The 27,885-nt window shown below is 45.2% G+C and overlaps 1 protein-coding gene across 1 annotated transcript in view; it reads left to right on the top strand.

The window, feature by feature from the left end:
• The window catches only part of ephb3a (eph receptor B3a), a 35,201-nt gene extending 9,468 nt beyond the window's left edge, over positions 1–25,733 (top strand). Inside the window, exons 3-15 of the mRNA XM_069685525.1 lie at positions 1,771–2,443; positions 4,442–4,597; positions 7,564–7,899; positions 8,570–8,694; positions 10,554–10,710; positions 10,910–11,018; positions 11,308–11,360; positions 12,563–12,685; positions 13,356–13,603; positions 18,786–19,001; positions 19,264–19,413; positions 21,861–22,054; positions 24,150–25,733. Of these exons, the coding sequence (XP_069541626.1) occupies positions 1,771–2,443; positions 4,442–4,597; positions 7,564–7,899; positions 8,570–8,694; positions 10,554–10,710; positions 10,910–11,018; positions 11,308–11,360; positions 12,563–12,685; positions 13,356–13,603; positions 18,786–19,001; positions 19,264–19,413; positions 21,861–22,054; positions 24,150–24,261 (2,652 nt within the window). The 3' untranslated portion in view covers positions 24,262–25,733. The remainder of the gene's footprint in view (positions 1–1,770; positions 2,444–4,441; positions 4,598–7,563; positions 7,900–8,569; positions 8,695–10,553; positions 10,711–10,909; positions 11,019–11,307; positions 11,361–12,562; positions 12,686–13,355; positions 13,604–18,785; positions 19,002–19,263; positions 19,414–21,860; positions 22,055–24,149) is intronic.
• Positions 25,734–27,885: the final 2,152 nt, after the last annotated feature.

Here is a 27,885-nt window from a genome sequence, read left to right on the forward strand (position 1 = left end):
GGCTCATCGTTTGGGAATAAATTGCACAGGAGCTCCGAGACGTGAGATGAGTTATGCATTATTTTCTTCCAGTTGAAATAATCAATTTCTGAGAAGCTCATTTGTTATGGAAACGAAGCATTCGGTCCAAGAGGGAATTAGGAAAAAAATCAAAAAAGATTGACTTCTCACAAGGTTATTTCCTAATGGACTAAATTTATTGACCAATGAAGCCATTTATCATATCCTGTTAGGTTAGCTGCTTCATACAAAGAGCGGTGTTAACCACACATAAAGCCTTCATCTCACTGCCTTTATATTAACACATACAGAAGTCATGCTGGTCTTTAAACGATTCTTTTCAAAGCTTCATGCTGTAAAAACAAAACTCCACTTGGATGCAAATGTCTGCTCTCAGGCCATACAGTGTGTGTAGGCATGGGAAAATATACATAATATATTTCCCACGTAACCTGAAGTGCTCAGGAGTGCTGCCACAGTGCAATCACACTGACAGCGCTGCATTCAGATGGGCAGTTTAATAAATAACCCACTGTTTGCATTATAGATATCAGGGAAATGTACAGTTTTATGGCCTCATCTCTGTCAGCGCAGATAACAAATGTATATGTTATAGAAACTCCAGAAATCTCCTCTCAAGGCTATTTCGATTGCACTGCAGCAGTTAGAGACGTGTGTGTGCAGTTTGTGTAGCAGCCTCTGTATATGCACCAACACATCTGTGACGATCTTAGCCGCAAAACGTCCCTCTATCTCCGACCCTCGGACACGTGATCCGCATCAGAATCCAAAGGCAAACAGGCGTAATGCGTGAAATGTGTTTTAATGGGAAACTGTTTTCTATTAATAGTCCGTAATGATTGAAATTTTCTGAATGATTCGAGCAATTAGACGCGTTTTAGCTGCAGATTATTCCTCACAGGCCGCATGCACACAATAAACACTGAGGGCATGTGTGCTGCATTTTGATACTCTGTTTGTATCAGACGACACTTGTTTGCTGTGTTGAACGTCCTCTATGCTTGAATGGTTTGTATTAGGATGCAGCGCGTTTAACATTACTCAATATTAATTAACAACATATTGGATAAGTGGGGTTCTGCTGTAGCTCGGTTGTTGCTGAACGAGAGACAGAACTGTTGTCGCATTAAGAGGAAGCATTAGATAATCACTTGTATTTAATCTCATTTTACTCTGTTTTGTTTTATCAGCAGAGATGAAGATTAGAGATGCCTGATTCCGTTTTTTACATCCTGATACAGATACCAATACCGATACAGATACCGATACTAATACGGATGCATAGACTTAAGAATTGTCCATTAAAGAGTACCCCTCTGATACTAGTGTGATTAAAAAAATATAAAATATATAGGTTGAGAAAGGCTCATTGCTAACATTGTGGTGCTAACACAGTCTCAGCTAGCACCACACTGTCGGGGGAGGCTAATTAGTGATGGTATCAGTTCAGTGCATTAACTGTTTTAAAGCTTCATTTAAGACAGTATCGGAGGCCGATACCCACACTGATATCGGCATCGGCCTCCGATACTGCTTTGAATGAGGCCGATATCCACACTGATATCAGTATCAGCCTCCGATACTGCTTTGAATGAGGCCGATACCAATACTGATATCGGTATCGGCCTCTAGTATTGGGCCGATACTGGTGTTGGTATCAGGACAACTCTAATAAAGATTCCTGATAGCATTTCCAGATATCCTGCTGCGTTCTTCCTTTGTCACAGTGTGTCTCTGTTGTCTCCACAGTGGGAGGAGGTGAGCGGCTACGATGACTCCATGAGCCCGATCAGAACCTACCAGGTGTGTAACGTCCGACAGCCCAATCAGAACAACTGGCTCAGGACGGACTTTATCCCCCGCAAAGGTGTGCTGCGAGTCTACGTGGAGCTCAAGTTCTCGGTGCGTGACTGCGCCAGCATCCCCAACATCCCCGGCTCCTGCAAAGAGACCTTTAACCTGTTTTACTACGAGTCAGAGGGGGACGTAGCGACAGACACCAGCCCTCTGTGGAGGGAGAACCCCTACGTGAAGGTGGATACCATTGCCCCGGATGAGAGTTTCTCTCTGCTGGAGGCCGGGAGGATCAACACCAAAGTGCGCAGCTTCGGGCCGCTCTCCAAAGCCGGCTTCTACCTGGCGTTCCAGGATCTGGGCGCCTGCATGTCTCTCATCTCCGTCAGGGTTTTCTTTAAGAAGTGCTCCACCACCATTGCCAATTTCGCCGTCTTCCCAGAGACTGCTACAGGGGCAGAAGCCACCTCCTTAGTGATCGCTCCTGGAGCCTGTGTGACTAACGCTATGGAGGTGTCCGTCCCTCTGAAGCTCTACTGCAACGGGGACGGCGAGTGGATGGTTCCCGTGGGCTCGTGCACATGCGTCGCCGGCTTTGAACCCTCTGCAGACGACACGCAGTGCCAGGGTACGTGTGGTTAACAGACATTGGGACTTTTATTTAACCAAACCTCCTTTATATGCTCAGTGCAAGTCACCTCAGTGTGTGCCCTCTTCTCTGCATTTATTGTGTGGCTCCTGAAAAGGGGGGTGAAGGAGGGTGGAGGAGAGTATGAATTAATGAGGTGTTGCAGAGAGGAGCAGCATACAAATATTGTGAGAGCAGGACGAAGGAGAGAGAGAGAGAGAGAGAGAGAGAGGAAGGCAGAGAGGAAAACGCAGATAATAGAAGGAAAAGGAGTCCAGAGAAAGGAGATTCTAGCAGAGAGAGATAGTGTGAGGTAAAAGGTGTGAATAGCCAAAGATGGGATGGGAACAGCAGCCAAAAGCAGAAGAATAAAAACGGAGGGGGGAGGGGCTGCAGGAAGCCAAAGACAGACAAGCGAAGCCTCGTCTCACCTGGGCGTGAGAAATAATGTCCAACACGCGCTCGAGAGCTCATTCGTTGCCATTTGGCGGCTCAAGGTTAAAAGCTTGCCGCCAAAGCCTGATAAAAAGCTCTCCTGGGCGTCAGCGAGCCGCCGCGATGAGGAAGTGTAATTTCCTCCGCGGCCTCCCGTTAGTTAATCTACAGGCGGCCACACTCATTAACACCATTCAGACCAACGTGAGCCAACACTGCCACGCTAACATTAATCACTGAGACATTTCATTTCTTACCTCTCGTCTCGCCGCGCTCCCAGCCAAACGCTGCATGAGACGGAGAGAGGGCGAAGAAAACGGAGGGGAAGAAGAAGGAGGCAACAGAGGATAGAAGAGGGGGAAACATTAGAGCATCAAAAACAGGAGAGTAATCGCGCCCTGCAAAGAGGATTGTGCGCCCTTTTGAAGAGAGGCGAGGGAAACAAACAAATAAAGAAAATGATGATGCACCGAGTAAGAGAAGAGGAATAAATCAGATCAGAGAGAGCAGAGCCTAAAGGTCTCAGTGAATTATGGGAGAAAAAAATCATCTTATCATCTTTGGCTTTTTATTGCATGGTTTTAGAGCTACAATGCGGAGCCATTAGCTGTGCAGATTTTCCTAAAAGTGCCATTGTTGGGAGTTCAAACGGAAAGACCACTTAGCCTAACTATTTAATCGCTCCCTCTCTCTCTCTCTTTCTCGCTCAGGCTGGGGTTTAGGAGCCCTCACGCTGACAGGACAGATGTTTGCCAGAGACCCCACTTTTACACCACCAGTTAGGAATGTGGCAAACAGTAAAACATGGGGCTCTGGAGGCGGATATATCCAGGCCTTTTTGCTGCTAATCCCCTTTATCTGAATCCGTCTTTAGTCCGGGCTTATGCTGGTTTATCCTTAAGACTCGATATCAGGCAACCTTCAGCGCGACACTTCCTGAATTCAAATTAATCGCTTGGACACATCGTGCGAGGCGAGATTACCATACACTTTGTATATTTCCCCAACAAACTCCTCGGCTAATTCACGTCCACTCTGATGTCCCTTCATTTGAATTGATTTATTGGCTTATTATGGAGCCGCTCTGGGTGCATGTGGAGACCTTGTTTGTATGCGGCGCTGTGGTTTTGGGCCGAGCAGACACTGATTGATGGGTTTTGGGTGTATCCCTTTTCTCCGAAAGCATTCTCCGTCCCTGTTTGTCTGACAACAGCAATCTCCTGTCAACAGTCTATCTCCATCTTTATCCTGCTTCTCCTCCTCTTCAACATGAAACTTAGCTGTCATCCCGACTCTCTTTTAGGGGAGATTAATGTCACCTGGAAGAGGGAGTGAGAGCGGAAGAGCAGATGCAAATGTATAGATAAGACCGTAAGCTGAAGTGCTCACCATTTCTCACCTTTTATCTGCGTTTTCCGCACAAACACCGAGAGTCGCAGGTACTTCAGAGGTGCAGTTTTCGCAGATATGACAGCCGCTTGTCTTTGAGATAAGTGACAGCCCAGTGTTGTTTTTGTTTTCCTCTTCTCATTGTCCCTTTTATCTCCTCTCCCGCTCATGCAGCCTGCATCCCTGGGACCTTCAAATCCAAATTCGGGGAGGGATCCTGCTCTCCCTGCCCGCCCAACAGCCGCACCAGTGCACGAGGAGCCAATATTTGTCCGTGCCAGAGTGGTTTCTACCGCGCTGACAGCGACCCCCCTGACTCAGACTGCACCAGTAAGTCATCCTCCACTGAACAAGCCCAAACAGTCCATGGTCCTCTTCTGAAAAGAAATACCATACATTACATTGTCAGTGCCATAATGGATTTTTTATTGTGTTATAAGAACAAAAAGGGTGGAAAATAGGCAGATATATAATCAGTGTTTTCACAATAACAAAAATCAATGATGAAAGTGTTTCTGGAAGCTGCAGGGAATTGGCATCAAACTCTGCTTTAGAGAAAGTTTCAGCTCATGGTTTAGCAGTCCAGACTGAATATTACTGTCTTGGTTCACTCTCACCTCTCTCATAGCTTTGTTTATGATTGATTAAAACCCCATGCACACCACCTGCCAAACACCAGACAGCAGAAGGATAGAGTTAGGGTCTGTGTCCACTAACAGCATTATTTGAGCTGGCAGCACCCGCAACCTCAATTTCAGAGCACTTCTCACCAGCGCTTGCTGTTGCCAGGTTACGAGAGTTGTCTGACGGCACTTCCACTTTCCTTGGTAGTGATCGTTAAGTCTGTTTTTTAATAGCTTAGTATTTGGTTTTATTCATGGACATTTTGCAGAGAAAACATAAAAACAATGTAAAGGAAACATGTCCTAGCGTTAGCAGCAGCTCTACACCTGGAAATTGTCCCCTCTACAAAACAAAAGGATTAGCTTCTCCTCTGCAATTGTTGTTGACAACGTTTATACAAGTCCTGCCCCTTCTTGATTTTGATTGGTCGGTAAGGTAGAATTGACACTGACGAGCTTAGCGGTGTTTCAAATGATGAAAACGCTGAACTGCACTGGTTTTGTTTAGAAAATAGGCGCAAAAATCACCGGTAGTGGACACAGGCCCTTATTGACTAGCTTGTGAACATATTGGAGCAGCTAAAGAGACAGATGCATCCCTTTAGGAGGTGGTGGAACCCAAACACAGAGCTAAAAGACAGTGAAAACTGGACCAACAGTCATCCGTTACACTGCTCAATAAGCGGCTGGATGCTAAGAGCTTGTCAATTTAAAAACTGACGATAAATCCGTGTAGTGTTTAAAACGTGTTTCTGTTGGCCAAAATAAATAGAGATTAAAAATAGTGTTAATTTTTCTATTGTGATAACCCCTTCATCATTCTTCTGGGGTCCAAATGTTTTAGTTACGAATGACAATATTTCTTCTGTTATTGAAATGAAGTCGCATCAATAGTTCAAAAACTAAATGAAGAAGTAAAATCTCTTCACAGTTCACCAACTGGGGCTCAGACGCTGTTAGCTGTTGCTCTTTGCCGTTAATCCCATCTGTGATTTGAGCTCCAAGTGAAACACAAACTTAACAACATAATTAGTCGTTCCTGTGAAGGGACAGATGTCTCAAATCAGGATACATGTTCAACACTGTGTTCGCCTGTTGAAAAAGGGGGGAAAGCCTCTTGTATTGATGTTGTAAGCTGTGAAAGTATGAGACATGCACTAGTTGAAAGTGCATCTACTAGCAATGCTGGCTCCCAAATGTCAATCAAACATGGCCATGAAATCCTTCAGCTACACACATTTTTTCCTCTTTTAAAACATATAAAGTAGCTGCACCGTCATTTTAGCCTCACAAATAACTGTGCAGAATTCAAACATGAGTCAAATCTGTAGCTGCATTCCAGTATATGTAACCAGTCGTGTCTGGAGCTGACTGCAGCGTCCATGCTTGTTCTGTATGTTCAGGCCTCACAGAGAAGTCCCAGCAGTCGTGCTGATGGAGAGCGACATGTGCTGCCATGACCGCGTAAAATCACCCCCCAGGGGCCTTTCGCCGCGTTAAATGACACACACACGGACCGCAACTGTCTTCCCCAGATCCTTGTCACAGGAACACTGTGGACACTGACCAGCGCACACAGACAGGCGGGCAGGGACACAAGCACCACCTCCAAACAAACACACACACAAACACACACACACACAGGCATGACAGCTCCGTCCCTGCGGTCTGTCAGAGTTTGTGCCAGGCAGCCTGTGCTTTGTGTTTGGAGCGGTGTGTTGCACAAGAGCGGCTCAGCCAGTCAATGGCCGGCAGCTTGGGCTCAGCGTGTGTTTTAGAGGGGTGTCCAATTAGAAGAGCCTCCACTCTGAACTGTGCCGGCCTAATTAGGAGGGACAGGACGAGTGAAACGCGGCTCAGGGCGAGCCGAGCTCAGAGAACAAGCGGTTTTTGGCCGACATGAGCTGACGGCCTGAGAGTCTTCCTCTCTCTCTCTCCGTCTCTTAGACTCTGTGCAGCTGGAAGCTCAGAGGTAGAGCCGTCTCTCTTCTCCCGCTGAAATCGGATGAAAATGAAAAAAAGAATCTCTGTTGCCCCCCTCTGCGGTTATCACACTTTATCCAGGTTTCAAACACTCTCCACTCAGAACGCAGCGCTGCCTATTGAAACATGGAGGACTCGGGTTTTCACTGATATAAAAACATGAATTTCTATCAAGTGTGGATTAGCCAAGTCCCAGCAGCACCAGGAGGGGTTACACTTACATAGGAATGGACGTGGGTTTTTATCGCAGAGCTGTGTAGGATTGTGCTTTTCATAAAGGAACATTACTTAGTGATGAAGAGCCGTGTTCTGCCTGTGCATAACAAGTCGTATTTATCCTCCTGTTTCTGAATATGTTGATTTATTTATCTGCACCAGGAAGGATTTTTCCCCTTTGTTATGTTTTGACATGCTTCTCTGTCCTTTGCTCCGTCTTTACGATTTGTTTGGGGCACGTGAAGCAATTTAAAAATTTTATTTGTGCAGGTTTTATAAAAAGAATTAGTCTCTATTTCTGTACAAGAAGTACTTCCTGTTATTGCCTTCTTACTGAAATATTAAAACATTCATACACCATTGAGGGATAATATAAGCACTGCATAGGGAACATGACTAAAGCCTCAGCTGTGTGCTTTTCTGTTCTCTGCCCACTTATTAAACACCTACATGTGTGCGTCTGTGTGTGTGCAGCGATCCCCTCGGCTCCTCGCAACGTTATCTCCAGCGTGAACGAGACCTCGCTGTCCTTGGAGTGGGAGGAGCCCGAGGACACCGGTGGGAGGAGCGACCTCGTCTACAACGTGGTGTGTAAGAAATGCCTGCGGGACCGGAGCCCGTGCACGCGCTGCGACGACAACGTGGACATCGCTCCTCGCCGGCTGGGGCTGAGGCAGAGGAAGGTGGTGGTGAGGAACCTGCAGGCCCACACCCGTTACAGCTTCGAGGTGCAGGCCGTCAACGGGGTGTCAGGGAAAAACCCCACCTCGCCCAGCTACTCCACGGTCAACATCACCACCAACCAAGCGGGTTAGTAAAAGGAGATCCGTCAGTGTCCACAAACTGAGTTAATTCATAGGGCAGCGCCGATCAATACCACTTAACATCACGATGAAACAGGCTGGTTAGTGGATCCTACGTTCAGTCAATGTCAATGAGTGTATTAATGAGCTGTTGTATCCAGAGCAGTGTTAACACACACAGTAAACATTGTTAAACAAGCTCAGAGACGGAGCGACAGATGGAAAACCCCTCAGCTGGAGTTTTTCTGAGGAAGAAGCTGGAAAAACTGATTAAATCTTAAATTTATATCCTCACTGTCAGCATTCAGCACTCTGTCAACCGTCACTGACAATGTCACCTTTCAGCACCTCTTCTTAATATCTGCAGCGTCATCATCTGCACCTCTCCCAGACTGTAATTACTCTCCCAGTTGACCTGCACTTAATCCAGCGTTCTGCACTTTATGGAGCCGATACAATGACTGTCAATTGAGTCTCTTTCAGGCCTCACAAATCAATAACCTGCACAACGCTGAAGGTGAAACATGAGCAGTTTTTCCTAAAGCGTTCGGGTTGAAGGATTTTGAATAATTGTTATCTTTCTGTGATGGTTTGTGACTTTGAAGGCACCTCAGAATCTAAAGTGACTCTCCATGACTTAAAGTGTAAACTGTGTCCTCTTCAATGTCTCACCGCAGCTCCTTCAGCAGTGCCCACCGTCCATCTGATGCGCTCCACCTCAGACACTCTCAGCCTGTCCTGGCTGCCGCCCGAGAAACCCAACGGGGTCATCCTCGATTACGAAATTAAATACCATGAGCGGGTAAGCTCTGACTTTTTAGCCGTTACCGTATTCCATGTCACAGTGCACGCCTGATTGAGTCTGAACTTCTCTAACCCTGTATCTAAAGAAGCCTATTAAAGCGTGATGAAAAATATAATCCTGAAATATGATGTTCATGGTGGATTGGTTGAGTCTGGAAATGTCTATGTTGCAGAGTATGGGCTGCTCAGACTCAGCAACTGGTGATGCTGCATCACTGGTATTGATCAAATTCTCCTGCAAAGCCCGAAAGATGTATGTTTTTTTTCTTAGAGTCTTTGATGGTAAAACCATAGACCCCTACATCCCTACAGGCTGCTCAGACTGAAAACAACACTGCATTAAAGAAGGAAATAGTCTGTGTTGGTTCCATCTGCTTGACTGATGGTTTACCGAGAAGCAGCTTGTTGCATTTGAGCTCCAGCAGCAGCTGACTGAGACAAACATTTAGCTCAACTGTGATAAATGTTAAGTTGCTTCTTTGTTTGAAGCTTGAAAAATAAAGGAACTTTACTACTAAACTGTAAGGCCGTAAAATACTGTAGACTGTAAAAAACTTAATTGTCAACCACTACTTATTGTTCAACTATGCTGGAGAAAGCTGCTTTTTTCATGGAGTGCTAACATCAGTCTGCAAACAGGCTTGAACGTAGTCATTTTAACTGTTCCTAAACCGGGAACACTTTAGTAACAGTTACAGGATGAGGGAAGATGATAAATAATATTAAAAACCTGACTAGTAATGTCGGATAGCAATATCTAAAGTTAGCCAGCATTAGCAACCATAAGCTAGGTCGTGCAAAATTGAGAGATTGTAGCTGCAAGACCATTATACACATATGTATACTGTATGTCCGTGTAAATGAGTAAAAGGTGCAGGTTTCTCCACCTTAATTCAGTTTTTTATTTCTTTTTTTAAAAGAGTATGTTTGTGTTTCATTTTCAAAAGCTAAAAAGCGAACAGCTGTTTTCTAAAACAGTGACCGCTGTGGCTACAAGTGACAAATACAGGATAATGTTCACGATAAATGATGAAAAATATTTTTAAAAAATGACACAAAAGCAGAAGAATGAAGGAAGTCAGGTAACTTAATCGTCAACCACTGCTTAACATTGACAAAATTATTTAGGCTGCTAGAGAAGGCTTCTATTTTCATGGAGCGCTAACGTCAGTCATTTTGACTGTGGCTAAACCGGGAACACCTTCGCTAGTAAAAAATGGATAAGGGAAGTGATAAATAATATTCAAAACCTGGCCAGTAGTGTTGGTTAGCAATACGTTAAGTTAGCTAATATTAGCAACATTAGCCACCCTAAGCGATGCAAAATCGTGAGGTTTTAGCAGCAAGACTTTTTTATCTATCTCAGTGAAAATGAGTAAAAGGTGCATGTTTTTCATGCTTAATTCCGTGTTTTATTTAGTTTAAAAAAGACTGTGTCTGTGTGTGTGTTTAAATTTCAAAAGCTAAAAAAGCTAACTGTAAATTTTCTGAGACAGTGACAACTGTGACAAATACAGGATAATGTTCATGCTAAATGATGATAAATATAAAAATAAACTTAAACAGAAACACAAGAATCAAGAAGCTAACATTAGCTAACATAAGCCACTACATGCTAGGAGTGATACCAAGCTGTAGCAGCAAAGCCTCAAAGTCTATTGAAATATGTAATGGTTGGTTTTATTGCTCACAACGTCAACATTAAGTTTCTAAGATTAATATTGTGTTTTTTGTTATTTTAAAAGCTTTATGGTATTTCTCTTTAACTAGCCAAAATATTGATTTCTTAGCTATGAGCTATCTGATTAGCATCAGAAAACACTTCTGCTTATTTAATGGTCCTTTATTTTCCTTCAGGGCCAGGTGATGTCCCACACCGTAACATCTCAGCACAGCTCAGCCAAAGTGGAGGGGCTGAGGGCCGCTACGCCTTACGTGGTGCAGGTCAGAGCTCGCACAGTTGCTGGATATGGACGCTACAGCAACCCCATGGACTTCAGCACCAGTCTTCACAGTACGAATGACCTCTCTCTTGCTTTAATGTCTGAACCTGATGATCTGCTGCTTTAGCTCTCCTAATGAGGGTTTCAGCTTAGTAGTTTTTATGTTCCCCTTAATTGGTAGCCATTACACTTGCAGGCCAGGGCAGCCTTTAATCTCTCTGGTGGTGTCTCTGGTGTTATTTACTCATGCGTGTCTGTTTTTTCGTCCAGGTGACCCTCAGAAGTCGGTGCAGGACCAGCTGCCTCTCATCGTCGGCTCGGCCTCTGCGGGCCTGGTGGTCATTGTAGCCATGGTGGTTATCGCGGTTGTCTGCCTTAAGTGAGTGTTTGATATTTATTGCTGACAGCCTGAAGTACATGTTTCATTTTGTTAGTTAGAGCCTGAACAAAGAGCCTCATTAATTTTTTAACATGCCTTCAAAGCGTGTATACTAACTCTTAAGCTTCAAAAAGAAGCACCGGAGGAGAAAAAGCAGAGCTCCTCTGTGAGATTCTTCCGGTGGTTTCATCTGATAGTCCAGTCAGATGTTCGTTACAGTCGCTGTACCTGAAAACAGTCGAGGCTGATGATGTGAATGTGACTTTGTTTATGTGCTGCTTGTTTACAGGAAGCAACGCAGCGGCTCAGAGCTGGAGTACACTGAGAAACTGCAGCAATACAGTAAGTTTATGTGTTCTGCCTGGGAACTGTCGCTCCTGTGTTCCTTTGGTCATGCCAGTACAGTTAACCACCTGATTTAATCAATTATCCAATCACCTGATTGAAACAGGAGACAATTTACCTATTAGCATGGAGGAAGTCCTGACCGTACAGTCTACCTCATGTTTGGCACGATACTCCTCTTTCTATGGGAACTTTACTGTATAAAATATCTGGTTGTACTTTGGATTGTACAGTGTTAATATACAGTATACGATATAGGAAAATAAGCCTTCAGTCAAACTCTGGAACACTTACAGCCATTTCTTCTGTTCATCAATAATCAATGTCCCTGATCTTTAAACTAGCTGAATTAGAAAATAAATAAATGAAGATCAAACAGATCACATGAGCTGTGAGTTAAACAAATATGCCTTTGATCTGAGTAATGAGTCACAATAAATGTCTGTGCGATCACTTTTTATTTTGGGAAATTCACTTGATTTACTCTCTTGCTGTGAGAAAAATCCCCTCTCATGTCTGTCCATTAACTATGGAGCTAAAGCCACAAGATCTTAGCTTAGCATAGCTTAGCTTAGCATACAGACTTGGAAGCAGCTAGCCTGGCTCTGTCAAAACTGTAAAAAAAATCTGCCTATAAGAACCTCTGATTCTCACAAAGCACTTTATCTCGTCTGTTTCGCTTATAAAAAACGTCATATCATCGCTGCACGGTTGCCTGGAAACCAGCGGAAATAATTGCCCCCAGCCATGAAATAGTCCAGCACATAACCCCCCCATTAAGGAAAAGAAGAACCGTCATTTTATACATTATCTTGAGTAGGGAATAAACAATTACTTAAAACTGGTTTATTAGCTTTCTGCTAGCTGTGTGCTCCTGCTTACAGTCTTTATGCTAAGCTAAGCTAACTATCTAATTCTCAACAGGGATGCCATGAAGCATATTTCCCAAAAGCTCAAAAACTTAACTTTAATTATTTTATATATATATTTTTATACATTTGCCATTATATGTTGTAAATTGATATATTAGCATTTTGCTAAAGCCAGAGAGGTTTGTTAGCTTAGCATAGTCTTACATAGAGACTTGAAAGTAGCTAGCCTGGCTCTGACAAATGTCCTCACTGTAAAGTTAAGCCGTATTAAACAGGCAGCTAGTGCTAGACGCTGACTCCTCTGTGTTGCTATTTTTCCCCTCTCAGTTTCTCCAGGGGTCAAAGTGTACATCGACCCGTTCACCTACGAGGACCCCAACGACGCCGTCCACGAGTTTGCCAAAGAGATAGACATCTCCTGCGTGAAAATAGAAGAAGTCATCGGTGCAGGTAAACAGCGCTGTTGTTTTTGTCCCAGAAGACGGGGAATGATTCAGGTTTATTAATCATTTATTCGAACAGGAGTGTGCCATCCAGCCCCGAGGTCTGTTCTGTAAGAGAGTCCTCTCTAGGATTCAGAGTGTGCATGAGAGCTGCTGGTGGGGTGGATTGAAGTGAAAATCTTCTCACTGGCTCTCCTCCCTCGAGTCTGTTTTTTTTCTCTTTCTCTCTCCAGCGGCATGTTGTGTCCTAACTTCACCTCTAATGACAGTGTGGTCCTGCTCGTCCAACCCTCCCTGTCTTCTCTCTCTCTCTCTTTCTCTCCCTGGTAAACACTCAGGCACCACATACAGAACCCCCAAGTTCCTCGCCCATCCTCTGTCTCCTTACACCGCTCCCAGGTTGCACACTCGAACTATACCCGCCACTCCCTCTCTCCCCAACATCTTTGACCTTTGACCTCCCGTCCTTTCCCCTTTTTCTCTTCTCGAGTCCTCTCCTGCAGCTGAAGCCGACCCTCGACTCTTTCAAATCAGCTCCTTCACTCCCAAATCCGACCAGTAACGTTCCCTCTCCCTGCACTTTCCCTCCACCCCTCCTCTCACTCAACCCCTTCTCCCCCATCACCCTCACCCCCCTCCTCCCTTTACTCCCGCCCCCACCTTGTTCTCTCAACCAGGTGAGTTCGGCGAGGTGTGCCGCGGACGTCTCAAGCAGGCCAGTCGCAGGGAGATGGTCGTTGCGATCAAGACCTTGAAAGCCGGCTACACGGAGCGTCAGAGGCGGGACTTCCTGGCCGAGGCCTCCATCATGGGCCAGTTCGACCATCCCAACGTGATCCGGCTGGAGGGCGTCCTGACGCGCAGCTGCCCCGTCCTCATCATCACCGAGTTCATGGAGAACGGAGCGCTCGATTCTTTCCTCAGGGTAAGCTTGGCGAGAGGCGTGTGCCGCGACACCTCTGACAGAGCAGATTACTTTCTGTTTGTATCAAAGCTGAGAGGAACACACACACAGACAGTCATTCACGACACCTCTGGGTTATCGGAATGTTTTACTCTCTGTAAAACACCCCGAGGCGCTCGCTTGCTGAGTGATAGAGATTAAATGTGCAATATAACGCCTGCAGACAGGCATAGTGTCTCTGCCTGACGTGACTGACTGATGCTGACAGGCTTTGCAACGCTCAAACTCCTGGTGGAAAACTGTCACACAGCAGACCTTTGGATGCGTTCGCTTCACTGTATTAGAGAGTCTTTGTGCGACTGCAGAATACATTAGTGATCAGGCTTCGTTACAGACCACCTCCACCTACACAAACTGCTGAACAAAGGCGGGATGAGAAATGAGGTGTCACACAGTACATTTCCAGCTGCGTGGGGGCCATTACATGTCATTTACATCCAATAAATGTGTTCTCTTGCATGGCTGCACTGTGGAGAAGTCTGCTTACTGTAACTGTTTGGCTGTATGAGGTTACTGAACGCTTCTGGTGGATCGATGCCGTGCTGCTGGTTTTTATCTTCGGGCAATAAACAGCTGATTGCTTGGAGTTTGAGAAATTTGGGTTTATTAGTGACATTGATCGGCTTCTTCTGATATCTTGATGCCATATAACTGGGTCACTTTTGGCTTTGTTGCTTACTGTATTAATGTCTCGCTCTACATGTTTCCTATCTGTTTAGACACAAAACATGCCTTGCTAAAGCATGAATACAAACGATCCATAGAGTCTTTTGCACTGCAAAGCATTAAAAGTAAACTGACCAAATCAGACACATTTCAGCTGATGCAAAAAAAGGACCAAGTTCTGTCATCCAGTCTTTCAGTGGAGAATTCATGATGGAGGATGAACAGGATTATTGATGAATTCTTCAAGTAATCTGTGAAGGAATATGTAAAACATTTGCTTCTCAAACGTGTTAATTTGCAGCTTTTATCTTTTTTATAATCTGTCTTTGCGTTTTTGGAGAACAAAAAAAACAAGCATTTTGAAGTTGTCATTTCAGGCTCAAGGAAATTACCATGTGTAATATAATGGACATAATTTCACTTCCTGTCATTTCAGTCAGGAACACTCTTGTCATACAGTTATCCATTTATTGCCAAATGGAAACACAGTCATGCTTGGCGCTGATGGCTCCACTCTTGGTTAGCCTCCCCATGCTCCAGATTTCCAGGGATCGTAATGCATAACCCCCCTTAGGTCGACAGAGTGGGCAAACTAGACTAGAAAGGAGAGGGCTGGGGTGGTGGAGGCAAAGCATTGCCAGCAGCAGCGGTGTGTGTGCAGCGTTGGTGTAGCAGGAATGAGTGATAAGGAAGTTGCATTTAAATGGATCGCCTTGTTAAGCTGCTACAGCTGGGGCGACTTCTGTGTCCCACATGAGCTAATGTGAAGCTTCATTTTAAAGACCAAGGACTCGTGGCACAAACACAAAACATCTACAGATTTATCAATAAGGCAATCGTGGATCTCATCGGCTATAGTCTCACAACGATAGTGCCTCTGGGCACTGTGAACATGCCGGGGCGTGTAGCCGACAGTTAGCTGATGGGAGCCGGGATGGCATTACGGCGCATTACGTTCCGCCTGCTTTTTCTCTCCACACGGACTGTTTTTCCTGCATTCGCCGCAGCCTGCTGATACGTGATTGGTCAATATTACTCGGACTACAAGCGTACTACAAACAGAAAGCAGAACACTCGCTATCCCGGAAATCCACGTCCCTGTCTACAGATCTATATTTCTATGTAGAATCTGTAAATCCAGATTATCAGTTATGAAAATGAAGGTCGGACGCGAGCTGACGGTCCTGCTTCTTTCCTCCATTTAGGGCTAAAATATAAAGTCATTTAATCAATTCATCAACTGACAGAAAATTATTCAACTATATTTTGATAATCACTGATTGTTCAAGTCGTTCATCATGTCAGGATGCTGAACAGTCTGTGTGTCTGCTTCTCTTCATGTAAGGATTTGTTGCTTCTCTCAGTTTTATATCTTTGTAAACTAAATCTTTGGCTTTGAGCTTCAGGAGGTTGTAGTGGCATTTTTCACCATTTTCTGACGTTGTTTAGATTCAGTGGTGAGTTGCAGCCCTGCTTGTCTTAATATCTGATAGTTGATGCATTTTGCAATATCTCATATTAAGGAAAATAAACATGTTTCTATGCTAAGTCCTTTAATATACTTCCCTAGCAACGACCGCACCATAACAATATGTGTTTGAATGTTTATTGTGAGTTCATGAGTTACACATTGTATATATGTATGTGTTGTTTCTGTTCATTAGACCATCACATTTCTCCCAGTTTAATTTTGAGTTCAATGATTCTTAGTGGAAATATTTATCAAAGTAAAAGTACCGTTTTTATTCGGAAATGTAGCGGAGTATAAGTGGAAGAGGTCCCAGAAAATACTGAACTACTATTACTTGGTTACAGTACATGACTGGCCACAGACACATTTTCTCCATAGCAAATCAAGTATCAGGAATAGATGCTTTGCTGCCGTCAGCTCCTGAAACCTGAGCACTGCTTTATCCTTCATGCCGGGCGTCTTCAGGTTCTGTATTGTCGCTCAGACAAAGAAAGCAATTTGAAATAGCTGCGATTACAATTCTAATCGATTAATCTGACAATTATTTTCTCAAAACTCCCTTAATCATCTTGTTTATGAGATGTCAGAACAAAGTGGAAGCCCCAGGTGGCGTCTTTAAATAGCTTGTTTTGTCCCACCAACAGTTTACTGTCATATATGAGAGGCAGAAAATCGTCACATCTGAGGAGCTGAAAGCAGCTAACAGTCATTTCTCCCTGAAATAAGAATCAATTATCAGGTAATTGCCAATTAATGTTATGTTGTGAACACCATCGTTGGCTTTCAGACGTTGTAACGGACAATATTTACTATTTATCTGACATTTGACAGACGGAGTGATTAATCAATCATTAGCTGCAGCTCTTCATCAGAGCGTCCAGCCTGAGCCGCGTCCTCCTTCTCACCCTCCTCCTCTCACTCAGCTGTCCCACAATAACACTAACGTCTCGGCGGCCTGTGCTGTCCTCACCCCCGCTCCCCCCGGTGTCACCCTGCCTGTGACTCAGAGGAACTCTGAGTTCTGCTCTAACGAGGACACCCAAGAGTTAAAACACACACACGCACACACACACACACACACACACACACCCACACGCACACACACACAAACAAACACACACACACACTGTCCAAGTGTGTCTCCTGAAACTTTGTACGGCAGTTCCCTGGAGACACACACACACACACACACACACACACACACACACACACACACACACACACAAACAAACAAACAAACACAGGACATATGCACATGTAGATGCAGATATACAGAAATAACACACACACACACACACGCACACACACACACACAGGACATATACACATGTAGATGCAGATATACAGAAATAACACACACACACACACGCACACACACACACACACACACACACACAGGACATATACACATGTAGATGCAGATATACAGAAATAACACACACACAAACTGTCCATGTGTGTCTCATGAAACTTTGAATGGCAGTTCTCGGCAGACACACACACACACACACACACAGGACATACACACACACACACAGACACACACACACACACACAGGACATAGGCATAGATGCAGATATACAGATATAACACACACACACACACACACACACACACACAGGACATAGGCACATGTAGATGCAGATCTACAGAAATAACACACACACATGCATACACTCCTACGTGGCTTTGAACGCCTGCTATGAATCATGGCTGTTTACACATCCATCCATCCCAGCGTGCTTTGCTGTCAGCCTTCAGTGGAGTGTGCAGACTACAAAGCAGGATGTTTATGGTTTTGTCATGTCACGTCTTGTGTTCTTTGCCGTCTCGTCGTGGAGTCAAAGACGGGATTGATTATTCTGAAAATTGTTTTTTTTTCCCATCAAAATTCTGCTTAATATTCAGGTCAGGAAGAAAAGCTCGCAGCGTAGCTTCAGCTTCATCCCCGTTAGCAGATTTTTTTTTATATCAGGTAATTGTGTATTGACATGCCATTGATTGGTTTCAATCCACACACATCAGGTTTGGTGAGGCCTCACAGGTTAGATGCTGATTTATAACCAGTTTATCCCACCGTGTCGCACCTCATGAACGTGGAGAATTTAAATTAAACCCTGAAAGCCTGATCGCAGATTTAGTTTCATGCTTTTTAAATGTTAATATGAAAGGGCAAAAATCTGCAACTGAAGGACTTTCAAGTTGGGAAAATAAGCTTTGAGCAACACGCATTTATAATACAGGAGGAGGTTTCTGCTTTTATGTTCCCGAGCAGAGGAAAATGCAAACAAAGCTTTGTGTTAAAACAGGATCAGGTTAATGGAGTCAGTGATCCACTTTAAAGTGCCTCCTTTAAACACGTATGAACATCATAACAATATCAAATTTTAACTCTTTAAATTGTATTTTATGTCTTTTTCAAATGTTTATTTCCTCATTTTCGCCTCAGCTGTGTTTAAATGCATTTTCTTTTCAAACCTGATGATTCTACGTCCGGTCTGTTTTATTCTGCAGCCTTGTTGTAACGTGCATTTTCAGAAGTGCTCTTCATATTTATGATTTTTATTGTAATTATTATTGCGACGAGTTTGGAAAAGGAGAAAAAAAAACCTTGAGTCGCCTGGTTGTTTCTGTTCTTGCAGCTCTCTTTGTTTTGGCGTTGCAGCCAGTATGCAGCATTAATGTGTTTCGTACGACAGTAAAGACTCTAATTAATCAGCTAATTGGACAGCGAGCGAGAAAAGGTCAGCTGTCAGTGACTGTCAGAAGCAGTATGACAGATGTCATGTTTATGTGGCCTTGGTGACTGATTGGCTCTGGTGTTTCCTCCTTATCTCCCCTCTGTACTCGTCCCTATCTCCTCCTTCGCCGTATTTCAACACATCTTTTTTTCTCATTTTTCATTCCCTCTCTTCCCTCGCCTCTTTCATTAACCTCCTCTCCCGCTCCTCTGCTCCCCTCCCCCCTCCTCGCTCGCTCTATCTCTGGCTGCTGTGTTTTTGTAGCTGAACGACGGGCGCTTCACGATGACACAGCTGGTCGGGATGCTGCGTGGCATCGCCGCGGGGATGAAGTACCTGTCAGATATGAACTACGTCCACCGAGACCTCGCCGCACGGAATATTCTGGTCAACAGCAACTTGGTGTGCAAGGTCTCAGACTTCGGCCTGTCTCGCTTCCTGGACGACACGTCTGCTGACCCCACTTACACCAGCTCCCTGGTCAGTATCGTGTGTGTGTGTGTGTGTGTGTGTTTGTGTACTTGTGTAATCGAGCTTGTTAATTTGCCCCTCTTCAGTCGGCTCACATGTACATACGGATGCATGCGAGACTGTCATGTGTGCCAATATTTGCGTTAGCGCATGAGGCCGCCTGTGAAATTTGCATTAGCTTCTGCATGTCTGTGTGTGTTGTCATGAGACTGTAGTGTGACTGTAGCTGACACCACCCCCTCTATGTGTGTGTGTGTTTGTGTGTGAGCAGGGAGGGAAGATTCCCATCCGGTGGACAGCGCCGGAGGCCATCGCCTTCAGGAAGTTCACCTCGGCCAGCGATGTGTGGAGCTACGGCATCGTCATGTGGGAGGTGGTGTCCTACGGGGAGCGGCCATATTGGGACATGAGCAACCAGGATGTGAGTTAGCTTTTCATGTTAGCAACACGTCTCCACAGGCCGAGCGCTCCTTCTGTTGAGTTTTCTGTCTAAGTTGTGGCTTTGATTTCCAGTGTGACATGTTGGACCTGGTGTGTTCTGCGGTCTTTATCTCTCCAGTACAGATGCTTTTGCAGCTGTGTTCTACTTTTTACCACCTTATTTACAGCCTTCCCTCCCTCTACAAATCCATACTGCCAAGCCTCCCTCCTCACACTAACAAACGAATCCTCAGGAAGAAGCTTTTTTTTTTATTATTTTACCGGCGTTAGTTGTTACCTGTGGGCTATCTGCGCCGCACAGACATCACTACTTCAACACATTGCAGGAGAGAAATCTCCTGGTTCCTCCGCCCTGAACAAAAGCGCTGAAGCAGTGTGCACACCTCCACTTTATTCCCACCGGACTATCTGACTGTATTGTGCTTCAAAAAGCGACTTGTAAAAGCTGATAGCAATAAAGCCAAAAAAGGAGTGGGAATGAAAAATGCCAGTAATGTATGTATAACTTTCATAACAGAACCCACATGCAGTAATGAAAGCATCAAAGTCGAGGCCCTCTATTGTTCCCAATAGCCTTTGTGCCACAGTCATCGCTCAATAAGCAACAGAGTCAACAAATGCGAGATATAAACAGAGGTGCTCGCCGGCTAGGAGCGCGACATAAAAATCAAAGGACAAGCAGCAGGAGGAGAGGAGTGCTGCAGAAATGTTTTATTGTTCCCAAATGGCAATTTTTTATTGTTGTGGGGAGTTTAAAACCCGTACAGAGCTTACGGGGGGGGGGGGGGGGGGCGGGGGGGGGGAGCAGTTGCTAGGCGAAATCAAATCAATGAGCCAACGTTTTCATCCTCCACTTATTGTCTCTCCCATCAATCACGCCACTTCTGAAGGAGCAACTTTGAGAATCCTTGAGAAAGTGTTTTTGTAGTTTTGTAAAGAAGCTGAAGAGAAGATTGGAGTGTGTGACAGCGCGAGCCCAGAAAGCGTCGAAAGAAGGACATAATAAATACAGTAACTGGGATTATTCTTCCAGCGCGCTAACAAAGGCCAAACGCTGAGCATAATACACATGAGTCACAGGCAAATGTTAACACTTTATAAAAGCACCACATGAAATGTGCTTGAATCCTTGTTTGCAGCACTGTCTGGGTCGATTTCTGGCACAATAAATGTAAAATGTGATTCTAACGCTTTCTTGCTGCTAGTGTGGCTAGCTGGGATGGCAATGTCAGTCAGCAGCTTGTTTCCAGAGGGAAATATCTCTGTACAATTACTGGATGGATATCAGTCAGAGTTTGTGCAGATATTTATGGTCCCCAGAGGATGTCAGTGTAATGACTTACTTAGGTTTAGTGCCACCAACAGGTCAAAATGTGACCTTACAAACCCTAACAGGTAATTAGCAAATGTTAGCATGCTAACAGGCCAAACTGAGATGATGAACACTGTGGAGCAAACATTATAGCTGAAATATACGCCCAGTTAGTGACGTGTTTTCCATCAGCCAGCAGTGGTCGGTCTGCCAGAGAGGGTAGGCGGAGCTTAGCGGCTGCTTTTCCGGTCTCTGCAAGTGTTGAGAGTAAACAGTAATCTACTATGGCTGAACAAACAAAGAAAAGATGGATGACTACAGATACAACAAAAAGAAACAAATTCGACGCTCAGATGAAGCAAACAGTCTGAAAGGACCGTCAGCGAGGAAAATCAAGAGTTACAACTGGAGCCAACCGTGGACGTCACACTGTGACGCTGTCTGGATATCTGGGAAGTGTGCTCCTGTAATTACTGTTTATCGCCATAGGTGCCGCCAAAGAGAACAAAACTAAGATCTTCAAGATTATAACTTTAAAATATTCTGGGGCCGGCCAAGACCTCTAATGACACAACTCTGATCAACACCAGATGGTGCTGGTTTAGCTCAGTGGGTAGAGCAGGCGTCCCATAAACGGAGGCTACATTCCCCGACACAGCGGCTGCAGGTTCGACTCCTTTGCTGTCCTTCCCCACTCTCTACTCCCAATGTTTCCTGTCTCTTGCCGTTACGCAGCCTTTGCCATTTAACATTGAACCAAGCAACACCAACGTAAAGCCGCCCAGTGTGTGTTTTTTTGCACAGCATTGTGGCGCGAGGTGTAAGATGCAGTGCAAAAAAACCCGTCCACATCCTGTACATCTACATATTTTTTAAGCAACACAAGATGCAAAATTGAAAAATAAACTTTATTGATGTTTTGTACATCGAGCACGCTTCTTGCGGCCCACTAGCAGTGAGTTAAGGGCCCACCATGGGGTAATGGGCCACACAGGTAGATATTTTGAACACGTTAACATTGTCAGTGTTAGCATGTTAGCATCTAGATGTTAGCTTACCGTTGTGTCTACATGCAGCATCACAGTGACTTTGATCTTTTGTCTCGCGTCCCTCAGGTGATGACGGCAGTGGAGCAGGACTACCGGCTGCCCCCGCCCATGGACTGCCCCATGGTGCTGCACCAGCTGATGCTCGAGTGCTGGATGAAGGAGAGGAACCTGCGGCCCAAGTTCTCCCGCATCGTCAGCACCCTGGACAAGCTGCTCCGCAACGCCGCCAGCCTTAAGGTGGTGACCAGCTCCTACTCAGGGTGAGGAAGGAAAATAAAGACAGATTTGTGTCATTATTTAGTCTCTTCTTACATTGAAGTGAACGCAGGTTTAAGGTGGATTGGAAGTTTTTGCTTTGAAATCTGTTATGGCAGGTCTTTTGAGGAGGAGCAAAGCCCTTCTCTGTTGCCAGCTTGACAAGTTTGCTGCGAGATTTAGCAACTCTCAGACAAACTTGCTGAATTTACTTTTTAAATAGCTGCAGCGAAAAGTCTCCCCGGGTTTACAGACCGTGTAAAGAGGGACAATTGTGGAGGAATTCAGCAGCTGGAGCTCTGAGCTCGAAGAAACTGTTTATTTTTCACAACAAATTTACAGGAACTTTCATCAGAAAGTAGCCGTGTTGTTGATGCAGTCTAGCTGCTACTGCAGCTGACCTTTGTTGGAAATGTATGCATCACTCTGCCGCCGGGCTCTCCACATAAGCACCAAGAGCTTTTGAGGTTTTTCTACAATAACAGCGGGATAGTTTTAACACAAAAAGGGATGATGCAACTCCGTCCCTTTCACCTTGTGTGCAATCGTCCCTGTATTGTGTTTGACGGCTGTGAAGTGCAGGATGAAGCCCCCTCTCGGTGCAGAGCCGAGCCGAGCTGTAAGTCTGGGTTTGTTGAAATAAGATGTCAGTTTAAAAGACGGCCGGCTTAAACAGGTTCATGCTCGTTGGGTTGGGTTTGTTTTATGCTTTGGGTTGATTTTGGAGGATTTGTTTTTTAGCTGAAGGGTTTTTTTGTCTCCGTTGGAAGTGAAGAAGTCGACTTACTCACAGGTAGCCGTCCCCGCTGACGATCGTTTTTTAACTTTGTTTTGAGCAGTGACTCGGAGTGTTTCAGTCACTTATACTGACGTGTTTGTTCTGAGTTTTGTTCGCCTGGCATCCAGTCAACAGCATGATTAGAGCTGCTTTAGATGCTGGATCCTGAGCTCTGCAGAGATGTATAATGAATCAAGCGCACATCCTCGACTCTGCGCGATGGCTTCCTGTTTCCGACAGCACAAAAGGCTGAATTCATACATACAGTATCCAGGTCTGGTGCCAGCTCCTTGGCTCACAGTTTCACTCTAACACGGAGCCCCAAGGGCGCCTCCTATGCCAGGATCGGGGCTCAGTGAAGCTAATTGTGTGTGGAAATGTAATGGCTGACCTCGGTTTAATTCCCCCTATACTTGGCTGGATGCTGGAATGTAGGTGATAGGACAGACAGCAGCCAGAGCTGCTGATGTGGAAAAGCAGGAGGTGATGAAGTGTGAGTAATAAGGGAGATTGAGGAGAAGCTAAAAGAGAGGAATGTGTTTAATTAGGTTGCTAATGAGCTTTTTAATGCATCAGGGGAGGGTGCGCCCAATGCTGGGACGGGCCAATAGGAAGGGGATATGTGTGTGTGTGTGTGTTTGGTGCTTGTGTGTGCGCATGTTATGATACGTGTCGCCGTGTGCAGTTGACATGCCAATGATTAATTTACGGCCTCATCTGTATGCAACAGCAGGAGCGATAAACGGAGCCGGCGCGAGGAGGAGGAGGAGAGAAAGGGTCGTGTTGTCAGAGCAGGATTCAGGGAGCGTCTCCCGTGTTTGCGCGCGCGTCTCGCGCTCACCTGCCATTGGCTGCTGGCTGATGTTGGGGCAGATAACAGAGGGAGGGAGAGGATATGAGATGCGGCGCTATCTGTAGAGTATCTTCAGCCGCCAGGGCCTTAAAAACAAGGACACTGGCCGAGGAACAAAGGACACTCGCAGGCTGCGGCCGCCTTCTCCGAGATAGCCGAGAAATATGTTGAACTTTTATTAAAACTGGAGATGTGATGAGTAGATTTGGCGTGCCGTTTGAGTCAGACTTTATTTATGGCAGATGAAGCTCCAGATCAGCAGGTTTTCCCGCTTCTGTGTTTTATTGTTTATAACCATGAGGTCTAAGGTGCATACACTCTGCAGAATTTAACTTCACGGGCACTAAGATGGATTAGACCTTTATCCACCTTCAATGAGAGCACTTAGCGAAGTAATAATGAGCTGTATCTTTTGTTTAAAGTGCCTGTGAACCTTCTTCTGACCCGTGCGGCTGCTTTGTGTTGGCAGGGATCTGCTGCGGCTCGGGGGGACGCTGCCGGGACACAACAGGAAGAGTCCGGACAGCAGTCAGGAAATCGTTCGGCAACAGATGAGCCAAACTCTCCCCATCAGAGTGTGAGCCGAGGATACGGAGCGGATAAAAACTACCTAAAAAAAAACTCTGACGCCAAGAGCCCGATGTAACATAAAAAGAAGATAAAAGAGGCAGGAGAGAGAGCGAGGACCGCGTTGGGGATTTCCTCCCCGCTGGAGATTTACTGTGCGTTTAAAGAGACTTTCCATTGCAGTGTGTGTGTTCATTACTTGACACTTGTGGATTCGTGACATAAAGCCAAACTTCCTATTGCCCCCTCTCAGGTTGTGTTTGCATGTCTGCATGTGTTTTCTGCTGGTTGGGAATCAGTCCTTCCTTCTCTCCGCCCTCAGACTGAGGACTCAGTGCCAAGATGAAGCAAACTTCTGCTTTAAACGAACTTTAAAGACAACTCCAAACCTTCCTGTACACTTTTAATCCAATCAGCCTTTTTTTTTTCTTTAAACCCAACCAAATCTGTTCTTTTATTTCGTTTTTTAAAGGACAAAAAAAAAAACACACACTTCATCTGCTTCCTCTTAAATACTGTCTTCCACATGTACTGGGAGACAAACGTGTTACAAATGTGTACAAAGCATCCGAGTCTTCACACGTCTCTCCGTCAGAGCGGAGGTGGAACGGACACTGTGCGGGACACGTCATGTGCATGCCAAAGTGGAAACTTGTTCATGAGAAAAGTAGTTCCACGTTAGCTGTTTGCTTTGGTGGCATTTTGCTGTCTGGACTTTAACGTCCAGGTTTTCTTAACCTTGTTTGATTCATATACGCATTGTTTTTGAATGCTAAGTTATTATCTATTATTGCAAAGAGGTGTTTTTTCTGTGTGTTTTTTTACGAGCACCGGGGCTTAACTTTTTTATTACACTGCTTGTTTTTTCACACATTAACGAAACCTGACAGACGCGAATGAGCGAGCTAAGGAGGAGACGCTGAGGAGGCTTTGTGGAGGCTGCTGCCCGTGGTCGTGCTGTGGTGTGTACGTGTTGCAGATCAGTGGGAATTAAAAAGGTCACTATCCACACGATAGCTTCGCCACCTTAATATTGACCTGACCTACAAAACATTGATGTAGAACAAATTCACTCATTGGTTCATTTCTCCTGACATGTGTTTCCTTCAGCACGCCAGCTGTCAGAGCAGTTCCCGTCGAAAACAACTGCCTGTAAATAATCCTATATTTCTATTAGAGCAGCCGGCTCAGCATCCGCAGCGATCTGACCTGACTGCGGCCTCTCTATGACCCTCGTTTATATGCTTGTTTGTTTAATGTGGAGGCGCAAACACATGGAGAAATTCCACTTTAATGCTCATTACATATCTGAAACTATATGTCACAATGAAAGAAGAAACTGTGTGTCTGTTAGGGCAGACTTTTTCCTGTGCAATTAAAGGTGTATTAGGTTGTAAAAAGAAAAAAGTAACGCCAGAAAACTACAACAAAAATAAGCATTTCTCTTTCAGTATTTTTACGATAATCATATGCAAATAAATTATTAAACGGATCTCTGGTATTCTCTTTGATTTCTCATCGGGTTCACCGAGGCTGAACTTCCAGGTCTCTCTCATCCAGCGCTGGGATGAAAAGAAGGAATAAGCAAGCGACTTTCACCTCCTCAGTCGGAATATCGCAGCAGCTCCGGATTGGACTCATTAAGATTTAAGGTTAATCAAAGGCTGGTCCACGCGGCGCACCAATTAGCGAGACCACACGACTGTTCTGGGGATTTCAGTCTGCTGGAGGAGCTTCAAGGAGCCAAAGATAATCTGGCGTCACACCAAGAGTCCGTGTTGTTTGGCTTTAATCTGCCAGCCAGGACACAAACTGGGTCTGTCTCCCCTACACGAGGGAAGCTGTCACCTTCTGTTTTTATTGACGCAGCGGATGCTCGTCTATCGCGGGCTTGTGGGGGGGTTTAGACTCTCTGCTGTATGATCAGGCTTCTGCCGCGTTCTCCGCATGTTCTCTAATCATGTCTGCTGCTCTCACAGGACGCGCACACACCAGGTCAACACGGAGGCCTTCAGAAGCAGATCGAAGTGTGAAGAATCGCACACGCAGACGCTGCGACGCCGTGTGTAATCTCCCTCTGCGACCCCGGAACCGTGGCATTTATCATGTGTGTGGAAGCTTTGTGGCCAGATCGCAGATAAACGCTCGGCGGTGGTGTCGCTGCTCTTTCCATTGAGAGAAAGAAGGAAGTGTAGACGTGCTCGACCTTGGAGGAGAATATGCACACCATCCTGCCGAGGAGGAAGTCTTCCACTGAAAAGCTGCATTTTTTAGTCTTTATTTTGAAGAGCTTCCAGCTTTTTTTTTAATGAGCTCTAAAACACAGGAGGAGACGTTTTTTTAAAACGTGTTTGCTTGGGATCTGACACAATGTCAAAAGTGAGATTCTGCAGCCTGTTTACCATTAAACATTTGATGCCTTTCCAACTCTCGCAGGCCGCTCTGGCTCGCCGCTCGTCTCAGAAGAGCTTGAGTGTCATATTTTTTCCCCCTGCTGCATCTTAAAGATGATGCAAAATGGCAGCAAACCTAAAGGAAAACATCTCATTATCGTATTACAGACTATTAAGTGATGAGGAATCAGCGGCGACAGTTCCTCATGGAGATTTTAATGAGCGTGCCCGGTGGTGGGAAAGCTGAGGAAGTGATGGCAGCATGACAGACAGGTTTTATTTCACGGCTGCTGGTTGCTCGTCACTGACCGGACAGTCTGCGGTCCAACGTCAAATCCCTGCATCATCAGCGGAGTGATCCCGGCGATTACTGCGAGATTAACAGCAGCTCGGCCGTTAGACTGCATGTACATAATCTCACATTAACACCAGCCAAGACAGGACACACACTCTCTGCAAACACACACATTCAGATGCGAAACTGCTCTCTTGTACACCCCCCCCACTCATACACAGATCTGCTGGATTGGCACTGATTTGTCCGACTTAGCTGCTTCTCCTTGTGTACCCCTTCTGAATGCACCACTGTGTTCTCTTCCAAGGCTCAAAGCTCTCATTTGCCATCCTGTCCAAAGCAAGTTTAATGCCTCCAATTACAGGGGGTCTGCAAGCAGGCAGATTTGGAGCGAGGAGGCTTGGCAGGAGAGTTTGCTACGCATCAGGGCCTTTTAACAGAGTAGTGATTTGCTGCCGCTGCTGGTGCCGAAGCTGCCTGCGCCGGCTCATCAATGGAAAACTACCCTCTTTATGGCGAAGCGCTCGCTGCACTAAAGCCCAAACTGTGAGCAGAGACACAAAAAATATCAGGGCTTCTTAACAACGCCGTGCCCTCGATGTGGAGGAATTTCTGCATCTCTGCACCGCAAGCACAAATGGAAATCAAAGTCTTTTCAGCGGTGATTTTCATGTAAAACGGGCTGTATTTTAATTGAATCTTCTGAGATACAGTAGAGCGGAGCGTCAGGGTGCAGTGCATACAGATAGAGAGCTGCAGAAACATCGCATGTTTTATGGTGCATTAAAGATGACAGCCGAGGGAAATGTTTTATGTTCCTAATGTTATATTCTCACTAAACTAGATTTGTCTTTTTCCGCCCATGCATTTATTTGACATTTTTTTAAGCATATATTTTCTCTAGAGTTTGGTTTATATAAATCCTCGTGTACAGTAGCACATGTTTTAAT

The sequence above is a fragment of the Semicossyphus pulcher genome, unplaced genomic scaffold (assembly GCF_022749685.1).
Source record: "Semicossyphus pulcher isolate SPU_LCO1_2020_fin unplaced genomic scaffold, fSemPul1.0.p SCAF_7, whole genome shotgun sequence".
NCBI classification, from domain to species: domain Eukaryota; kingdom Metazoa; phylum Chordata; class Actinopteri; order Labriformes; family Labridae; genus Semicossyphus; species Semicossyphus pulcher.